General features: G+C 65.5%; 1 protein-coding gene across 7 annotated transcripts; it reads left to right on the top strand.

Annotated features, from left to right (window-relative positions):
- SCN4B (sodium voltage-gated channel beta subunit 4) lies at positions 1–8,565 on the top strand. 7 transcript variants are annotated; one of them, XM_068916876.1, is made up of 5 exons: positions 1–55; positions 4,480–4,643; positions 5,331–5,556; positions 5,732–5,861; positions 5,941–8,565. In XM_068916876.1, exons 2-5 carry the CDS (start codon positions 4,542–4,544, stop codon positions 6,032–6,034), a joined length of 552 nt encoding a protein of 183 aa, XP_068772977.1. In that variant the 5' UTR covers positions 1–55; positions 4,480–4,541; the 3' UTR covers positions 6,035–8,565. The 7 variants fall into 7 exon arrangements, with proteins under 7 accessions (XP_068772977.1, XP_068772973.1, XP_068772970.1 ...); XM_068916872.1 differs by lacking the exon at positions 1–55 and adding an exon at positions 366–429; XM_068916869.1 differs by lacking the exon at positions 1–55 and adding an exon at positions 381–429 and having other exon boundaries at positions 614–4,643.
- Positions 8,566–9,537: the final 972 nt, after the last annotated feature.

Genomic DNA, 9,537 nt, shown 5'->3' with positions numbered 1-9,537 from the left:
AGGGCCCCTTCCGCTGCCGCTTCGGATGCGGGCTGCCAGAGGTCGCGTCTAACGGGTGCGGCGGGGGGGCGGGGGCTGCTGACACGCACCCGGCCGCAAGCTCGCCGCCGGCACAAGGCGGGTTTCGGGGGGGGGGGACCCGCACCCCCTGCCCGCTGCCAGCGGGGGGCTCCGGCGCGGCGGCTGAGCGCAGCGCGGGGCGGAGCGGCGCGGCGCAGCGCGGAGCCGAGCGGGGCCGGGCGCGGCACCGCCTCCTGCCCGCTCCGCTCCGCGCCCCTCCGCTCCGCTCCGCCCCGCCCGGCGCGGCGGGGGCGGCCAGAGCCGGGCCGCCGGGGCCAGCACGGACCGCGCCGGCCGCTCCGCCCGCAGCCATGGCCCCGGGCTCGCCCGCCGCCCGCCGCCGCCGCGCCGCGCCGGCCGCGCTCCTGGGTAAGGCCCGGGGCGGCAGCGCGGGCGTCTCGGCACGGCCGGAGCGCAGCCTGGCGCGCTCGCCCTCGCTTTGCTCTCCGCTGCTTTGCACCCAGCCCGCCCGCCCGCCCTGCAGGAGTCGGACGCCGCTGCTCGGATGAATTGCCCATCCATAAGCGCTCATACAGTTATCTCTGCTCTGCAGACGGAGAGTCCGAAGCACTGAGGATAAGTGACTTGTCCAAGGTGACTTCGCAGCCGAGTCCGGGAGAGGACTCTGAAGTCCTGCCTCCAGCCCCCTGCCCTGCCTGCATCAGTCGCTAACATCACCAGAGCTTTCTTCTGCGAGCACTGCGGCTGCATCGCGCTTTGCCCTGCTCCGCTCTGCTGCTCTGCGAGCAGGGACCGCTGCTACCTGCCTGCTAACGTGAACCGGGGAGATAGCCCTAGGGAAGCAATGCGCTGCTTGAACACAGCCGCCAGCACGCCTGCCGACAGGTCGTTCTTTTTACAGTTTATTTTGTAAAACAACCGTTTGCATGCGCTTCTCCCCAGCTCAGGGACGAACCCATACCGCAGGGCCACCGCTTGGAGCTTGGCGCCCAGACCGGTGCCTGGGGACGCCCGAAATCCCCTAGCTGCGCTGAGAAGGAAGGAGGTTTGCAGCCATTCCCCTCCCTGCTGCAGGCCCTGCTGGGGCTGGTTGCAAGCCACCTGCGTCCCCCAACACCCGCCGGCCGTGCTCTTGCTCGTGTAGGTCATCCTCTTGTTAGTGGGTGTAGAGGGCCTGAAAGCAAGGGCTGCATTTGCAGCCCTCACTGCTGGGAAGCTCCCTTGAGAGGCGTTTTACAGGGCAGGGTTCTTAAGTGTATTTTAAATGAGCTGGAGGCATTAAAGGCAGGACAGTACCTGAATCCCTGCAGGATTCATCCCTGCAGGATGCCTGCTCTCTTTTGGAAGTCCCTGCTCAGGTAAATGCAGCGCAAGCTGCTTTCAGCAGGGGAGGCTGAAAATGGGGTGCTAGGAGAGACTCAGAGGCACTGGACAGCAGGGTGCTGGGGGTGAGAGTGGGAGCTTTGTCCCACCGGCTGCTCTCCCGGGCCAGGAGCCTGCAGGGGGGAGGGCAGAGTTTCTGGGCAGATCTCTGTGGCCGAGTGCTCTGGAGATGCCTTCGCTCTCCAGGGAGCGGTGGTGGGCTCCTGGCTGCGTCCAGGAGCCGCAGCACGGCTTTCCCCGTCGGCGCTGATGGGAAGGGCTGGAGGTGGGCGGCCTGTCCCCGAGCAAGCGTGCCTGCGCTCGGGGCCTCAGCGGAGAGGAGCCTGGCCAGCCCACCAGCACCGCTTGCTCTCTGTGCCAGGAGCTCACGCTGGTTTTTGCAGGCAAGATAAGTTTTTATGGAGCAGCGTTTCCACAGCCAGTGGCAGGCAGTTCAGGTGAATCCCGTGTGCTCGTCCTGTGAGGCCAGTGGTTCCCAGACAGGGTCCCTGGTGGGCTACAAGAAAACCGGAGGGTTGGCAGCAGCCCTGGAGTGAAAGTCTTGCCCTGGGCACCGGCCCGGCTTGGAGGGCTCTCGCCACTCCCTCGGAGGCTGTGTCCCGGGCTGCACGCCCAGCACTGCTGCGCGTAGCTCGGCGCCGCTGGGACCCCGCGGGGGGAGACTTGCCCCGCGTGCGAGCCCTCCCTGCAGGAGAAAAGAGCAGGCAGCCAGCGCTCCAGAGTTAGCAAGGGTCTCCTTCCTCTGCCTTTTGGGGAGGAGCTGTGCCTGCAGACATGGGAGGTAGCCTGGAGCCCCCCACGGGGCTGGACTTTTCCTTTGAAGTGCGCGTTGGCCTGGAGAAGCTCGAAGCGGGGCTCTGGGGGTGCAAAGTGCGGCAGCTATGGCGTAAGGCAAAGCAAGGGTGGCAGCTGGTGCAGCAGGTTCAGTAAGGAATCTACCAGCCTCCCAACGTGTTTTCCTCTGTGCTTTATTTAGTGGTAACATATCGCTTCTGTCTTCCTGAGACCACAGCATGACAGGAACAAGAGCAGCCTCCGTTTGCCCCACACATTCAATTCAGATTACGCTCATGATGTTATAATGGTGGCAGACAGGATTAAAAGTGTTACAAGCTGCAAGGAGTCATCTTTCCTGTAAGTAACTGTCCCCTTAGAGGGACCTTCCTGCTCAGACATACCTGCAAAGCCAGGCGTCCCCTCGGGAGCAGCTCTGGCTGCCCTGGGACGCTCCTGGTCCTGAAGTCCCCTCCGCAGCCTGCTCAGGACTGGTGCTGGAGCCTGACAACTGCGAGAAACCTCTGTTCGGTGGGGATGGCTCCCTCACGTTAGACAAAGCCTCTCAAGCAGAACGAAAGCTGCTTCTTTGTAAAGTTAAATAACTGTTTTGCTGCAGTGCTTGCAATGCAGCACTGCAGCAGGGACCGAAGCCCAGCATGCAAGGCCGTCAGGCTCAGCCTGGGCGAGACGTGCCTGGGGAGGTGTTGGCGCGGGCACGTGCAGGCGAATAACTAAGCAGCTGAAGCGGTTACAGAGAACCTATTCTGAGTGCTGAGGGCACTTCCTCCAAGTTCAGGTGTCAGTGGGTCGCGGACTGGCTTGGAGGCACGGCAAGAGCTGTGACCCGTGTGTTTCTGGCTGTCTCACGTTTTCCCTTGGAAAACAGGCTTACAGCCTTGTCTGGTAGTCTGGAGCTACGGTGGGGAGGGCGAGGAGAGCGCCTGGTGCCGCACGCGAGGCAGGGCAGAGCAGAGCAGCGCGGGCCCAGCGCCCTTGCCCTGACCGCAGGCGTGAGGCTCTGCTCCCGCAGGCAGAGAGCGCCACAGGTCCTCGTGTGAGCGCCGTCCCGGGGCTCAGCTTGAGGGACAGGCCCCGAGGAAGACCCCTCTGGAAGAAGGGGGCGGGCAGCCGCAGTGCGAGGCTGGCCCGGCTGCCCCCCGGCCGGCGGCGGAGGCAGGGAGGTGGGCTGTCTTTGCCTTCTCCGGGGCGGCAGCCACGGCCGCCGCGGGAAGGCAGAGCGCGGGGGCAAAGCTTTGCATCGACCAGGGGGTCCCTGCTGTCGCTGAGCTCTGGGAAGGCGGAGGATGATGCTGTGCCGGCTTGTGTCGCGTGGTGCAAGCAGGGCAGGGCCACGGCGTGGCGGTGAGCGGGGCCGCTCCCCTGGTCCAAAGCGAAGCATCTCTGTGGCCGCAGGAGGAGGTTCGTGCGGACGCCGCTGGCCCAGCCTGGTGCACAGCAGGGCAGTGCCGCTCCCCTGTGGGACCCCGGCGGCTTGCAGACACGCAAGAGAGCTGAAGGCTCTCGTAGCTGGGCTTACATCTGCTCCTTCGGTGCGTTTCTTTCTGCTCTGCTAGCAGGGAGGAGAGGAGCAGCAGAGCTGCCTTGTGCAGTTTGAAGGTCATCTGTCCGCTACAGTCGGAGGCGAAGCTTTCTGCAAGGCAGACTTGCTGGGATGCTGCTCCCGAGCGCTGCACAGGCTCTGTAAGGAGCCTGCTGCACCAGCTCACCCTGAGCCCTTCGCTGGAGGGCGACGGTCCAAGTGGCAGCCAGCCAGCACGGAAATACTAATTAGTGTTTCAACTTGTCGTTTTAAGAACAGAGCGCTCTGCTTTGCTTTGGGCTTTTTCCCCCCTCCAAAGGTTTAGCTGAAGGCGTTGTGGATAACATGCAAATCAGGGGCTTCCATTTGCATGCCTTCTCCTTCGGGAGATGATGGCTCCCCTTGCTCCTCTGCCTCTGCAGGGTGCCAGACACAGCCCGCTGTGCTCTCTCTAGGAGCAGGGATCCCTGCATCCGCCGAGCTGCCCCGGCAGCCAGGCGCGGGCTGCGCTGGCTCACCCCCGCCAGCTCCCAGGTGGCTGGGCGCGTGGAGAAGGCTGGGGTCCGTGGCTGCATGTCCCTCTGACAGCAAAGCATGTGCTCTTATTCACGTGGGCCCATCTCCAGCGAGACTGTCGGTGCCGGCCAGAGCCAGGCAGCAGGCCTGGCTGCGTTGCGGCCGGGGGGAGGACAGGTTGCTGCAAGCTGGACTGCCTGCCAGCGCAGTGTCCTCACTCTCTCTTCCCCTCTTCCCGCCAGTTTTGCACATCTTCTCCATTGCCTTCGCTTTGGAGGTGTCGGTGGGGAAGACCAACACTGTGATGGCCCTGAATGGCTCTAATGTCCTGCTGCCCTGCGTCTTCACCACCTGCATAGGCTTCCAGGACCTGGTCTTCACATGGTATTTCAACTCGACAGAGATGGTGGGTGGCTCTCTGGGCTTTGTTTCTGCTTTCCTGGCAAGTTCTTGTGGACTGCCGCAGCGCAGAGCAGCACCGCGGTTCACCCATGGTTCCCTTCCTCCGCGGGTGGGCGCCCTGCCAGGCAGCAGGGGCTGGGGCTGCATTCGCTCCTGGCGCGTCCAGCTCTGCGGGGACAGGGCCGTGCAAACAGGGCGACTCCTGTTCCCATGCACGCCTCTGCTTTTGGCTGCAAAGCTGTCCTGGATGCTTTGCTGCTCACGAGTTCAGTCACTTCTGTGAAATTCATTGGAACCGACTGAAGAGCCGGTTTTGTTCCTTTTGCTCGTAAATTAGTTGTTCAGGAGCAGGTCTGCACTTTGGGCAAAATAAGGTTCGTTTTCTCCTCTTGTGCTTGCTCTGAAATGCTATGTGGTTTTGCTTCGTGCGGGGAATATTCTGCTCTCCAGCCTGTGCTCCGCTCTTTCCTGCGGTCCTTAACATTGCTGCACTGGTCTGTTACGTCCCCGGTGGGCTGGGGATCTGCTCCCCTCCGTGGCCATCCTGCTTCGACAGGGGCTGCTGGCACGCGTTCACGTCTGCGCGCGCAGAAGCGGGGCAGGGCGAGCACGCAGCAACTCGAGCCCTTTCCGCACGCGGGCGCAGGGCGCCGCGGGGCGCCCGGCCCACCCCGCCACCCCGCTTCTGCAGATTTACCACGGCAAGATAAAGAGCAAGGCCTCGGAGCCCTTCCTCGTGGCGCGCAACCCCCGGGTGGAGTTCGTCGGCTCGACCACCGGGAAGGACAACAACATCTCCATCGTGCTGAACGAGGTGGATTTCAGCGACGCCGGGAAGTACACCTGCCACGTCAAGAACCCCAAGGAGAAGAACGCGCAGCACAGCGCCTCCATCTTCCTCACCGTCGTCCACAAGAGTGAGTGCCGGCCGGGGCCCCGGCCTGCCGCGGCGGGGACGTGACCCCAAACTCCTGCGAGCTCGGCTCGCGGCCGCGGCGGGGGGCCGGGCGGAGGGCAGGGAGCGGAGGGGCTGCCCTGCCGGGAGCCCCCGCTCGCCCTCGCTGAGGCCTCTCCGCTCCTCCCCTCCGGCAGTGGTGGAGACGGACAACACCGTGACGCTCATCATCGTAGGCGTCGTGGGCGGCATCATCGGCCTTCTCGTCCTCTTCATGCTGGTCAAGAGAGTCGTCCTCTTCATCATCAAGAAGACCCAGGACAGGAAGTGAGTATGGGGAGGGGCGGGCGGGCCGGGCGGCGCGGCGCGGCGCGGGGGACCCTCGGCAGCTGCCCGCTCTCCCCAGGAAGGAGTGCCTTGTGAGCTCGTCCGGGAACGACAACACCGACAACGGCCTGGCGGCCTCCAAGGCGGATCAGAAAGCAGCACCGAAGGCATGAAGCCGAGGCGCCCCGCGGCCCTGGCCCGCGAGGAAGCGGGGCGGGTGGCCGGGGGGGGCGAGCCTTCCCCCTTTGCTTTCTTCTTAAACTACCGACGCTTGAGACACGTTTCTATGACACACGTGCCTGCAACCCGCACCGCTTCTCGGAAACGGCTTCGGCTGCTGCTCTGGCGACTGGCAGCCTCCGGCAGACTGGGCCCGGCGCCCCGGCGGGACGGCGGCGGCCGCCGGCTCCGCTCTGCCTGAAGGCGAGGGGCTGGCGCGCGGGCAGGGAGAGGGGGCGCGCGGGCGGCAGCGGAGCGAGGGGCGCGAGGCGGAGGCGGCCGCCCGCCTCGGGGGCCTGGGGCGCGGCACGGCAGAGCGGGAGCGGGCCGCGCGGCCGCCCTTCGGCTCCTCTGCGAAGCCCCCTCGAGAACCGCATTCGTACGAGGCCCGCTGCTGTCAGCGCTGCCTTTGAGCTCTGGCCCGCGGGGGCCGGGGCGCGATGCTCCCGCGGGGCCGGGCCGCCCCCGAGACGGCTCCCGCGGCGGGGCCGGCGGAGCCCCGCGCCTGGGCGAGGGGCTTGCTGCCCGCCAGCATCGCTGCTGGCCCCCGGCTGCCCCGGCCCCGGCTGGGAAGGAGCAGGGTGCGAAGCGCCCCGGCTTTGCGCCCGCGCGGAGCCCTCTGTGTGCTGCGGCTCCCGTGCCGGGCGCGTCTCCCGGCTGCCCTGCGCCGGCAGGCAGCGGGCTCCGCGGGAGGCGACGGGAGCGGGGGCCGTGCAGCAATCCACGCCCCCAGGCGCCCGGCCCGGCCCGGCCCACGCACTGCCGTGCCGTCGCAGCCTCTGCATCTCCCAGCTCCAGCCCAGCCTCCGCGGCAAGCGCTGCCCTGGTCTTCCTCCCGCTCCCCTCTTTTTACAGCTAGGTACTTAAAGCAGTGATGCTTTCAATGCTGACTTGCCAAGGCTTTAACTCGTGAAGCGAATTTTTTTTTTATATTAGACCCCCACGGGGAAAAAGACTGATAGCGTTTCCCTTTCACCCGAGGACAACTGCGGCACTCCATGCACGAGGCAGGGAGGGAGCACGGTCGGGCCCTGGCGAGAGGAGCGGGGTCAGGGCTGCTCCAGCCCGCCGCTGGGTGACTTTGGGCAAGTCACTTTGCCGCTCTGTGCCTCAGTTTCCCCACCTGTAAAATGGGGATACTAATACTGCTCTACCTCGCAGGGGATGTTGTGAGGCTTCCTTGGCTAGCGTTTGTGAAGTGCTTTGCGACCCGTGGGTGAGGGTGCTGCAGGTGCGGAGCCGCAGGGTCTGCGTGAAGGGCCGTGCGGCTGGGATTCAGGCTTGCAGCGCCGGAGCCGCGTAGGGAAGGGCGTGAGCCGCGTTTCTCGGCGTAAGTTGCTTGCCGTGTTTCCAAGGGCGGGCTCCGCGTGGAGGGCCGCGGCGCGCTGTCCCGCGGCCCAGGCCCGCGGTTTGCGCGGGAGGCCGGGCGGCGAGCGTGCCTGCCTGCCTCCCTGCGCGGAGGGGCACCCAGAGCCTCGCGGGGCTTTTGAGGAACCGGAGAAAGAAAGCACAAACCACCCGGTCCCCGAGGGCTGTGCGGGCCCGGAAGGGAAGGAGTTAATTTTGCAGCTGAGGGCGCCCGTGTCCTTTAGGAGGCGATTTGTTGCCTGTGTTTGTGGAAGGTGACAGTGCCGCCCGGGACAGGCTGCAAGGCGCCCGGCAGGTTTCCTTGGCTCCTGGGTAAATGGGAAGGTGGGAGTCAGGCGCCCGGGATCCCACGCTAGGGAGCGTGGGACCCTCGGGCAAATCACTTGACTCCTCTGTGCTTCAGTTTCCCCGTCGGTCACGGGGGGGGGACAGCAAACCTGAGCTACCTCGCGGGAGCTGTGAGGCTCCCGGCAGGGCTGGGCGAAGAGCTGCGCGCTCCCCGGGTGGAAGGCGCTCCGGGAACGCCAAGCGTTATTAGCGCACCATCGTCACTCTCGAGAGGCTGGCCAGGAGGGCGCGAGATCCCCCCGCTTCCCCGCGAGACCCCCAGCCCGTCCTTGGAGAAGACCTCCCGGGGGGGAGGACAGTGAGGGGAGGAAGGGATTTTTTTTTTTTTTTTTAAAGAACTATTTTTAGCTGTCCTAACCTGCCAGCCTTTTTTAGACGGTATCTGGACCCAGCTCCACTTACCACCGGATATGCAATGCTGTACTATGCATGGATTATTCCTCTAGCTCGAAGGAAAAGAAGTCACCATGACCCGTTCCGGAAGCGTAACCCTGCCTGCAGGCGCGCGGGGGCGGCGCGGCGGCGAGCGGGCGGGCTCGGGAGCTTGCTCCCCGCCGGCCCCGGGGGGACCGCGGGGCGCCGCTGCCGGACGTGCGCCCTGTGGCCGGCACGCGCGTCTGCAGGCGTAGAGAAACGCGCGTAGCAGATCCCGGCGAATACACGCAGGGTGCGTGCAACGCGCTGCGGTACGACTTACAACACATTTTGCACTGTAGAGTTTTAGCTAGCTTTGCCTTGAATGAAATAAAGTTTATGTTTAGTAGAGAAACTCTCTCGAGCGTGGCTCTCCGGGGGCGTTGGCGCGGGCTTGGCCACCCCGTCGCCAGCCCGGGCGGGCGCAGACAGCAGCGGTCCCGGGCGAGGCCGGGGCGCGCGGCGGCCGCTGGCCGAGCAGGGCCGTCCCGCTGCCCACTGCCCGCCGCCGGCCGGAGCGAGCGGTCGCAGGGCGCTCCCCGCGGCAAGGGGCTCTCCGCCTGCGCCTGGCTAGCAAGCGCGATCCCGGCCCACCCCGCTGCGCAAGAAGGGCCCTGACTTCTGCTGGGGCGGAAGCTACGGCCTGGAAAGGTGATTTAAAGTAACGCCTAAAGCCCCTATTTGTTTATGGTAATTCTGGTTGACCGCATTCGGATGAAATGACCTGCTTTGCTCGCTGACCTCCCCAGAGCGCTGCCTTGGGTGCTCGCACGCAGCCGAGGCTTGTTCCCTCGGCACGGGAGACGGCCGGAGGCGCGCAGAGCCGCGGCTTTCCGGCGCAATCCCCGCCGAGGGGCCTGGCATCGCGGCACGAAACGGCAGCCCTCTTTCTAAAGAAAAAAGGCAGCTCAGCAGTGATGCTTTGTTCCAGGGGCCGCGACTTCCTGGAAACACTTGTGCCCGCTTCTGTTTCTTAGAAATGTTGCTCTTCTTCCTCGTGAGTCATGGGCCCAGCGCTGACGGAAGGAGCAGCTTTGCCGGGGGCTCGTGGGGCCGCGCTGGAGCTGCCCGGCCCGGGGCCGTCGCTTTCAGCAGCCGCGGGGCTCCCAGAAGGGGCTTGCCCACGCGAGCTGCTTTAGAGGCGTCCATTGCTGTCACCCACCCCGAGCCCTTGTTTAGCTTAAGAAGGAATTAAAAATGCAAAGGACAAATAGGGTGCAGGCCAGGCCCTCGCCTGCCCGTTCCCGCGCAGGCAGGAGCCGGGGCCGGCGCGAGCCCGTGTCGGTGCCGCAGCTGCGCTCCGGGGCCAGGCGCCGTGGCGCCAGGC

Source organism: Struthio camelus, chromosome 22, assembly GCF_040807025.1.
Source record: "Struthio camelus isolate bStrCam1 chromosome 22, bStrCam1.hap1, whole genome shotgun sequence".
Classification (NCBI taxonomy): Eukaryota; Metazoa; Chordata; class Aves; order Struthioniformes; family Struthionidae; genus Struthio; species Struthio camelus.
Note: the sequence above shows the minus strand (reverse complement) of the source record. Positions and strands in the feature narration are given on the sequence as shown.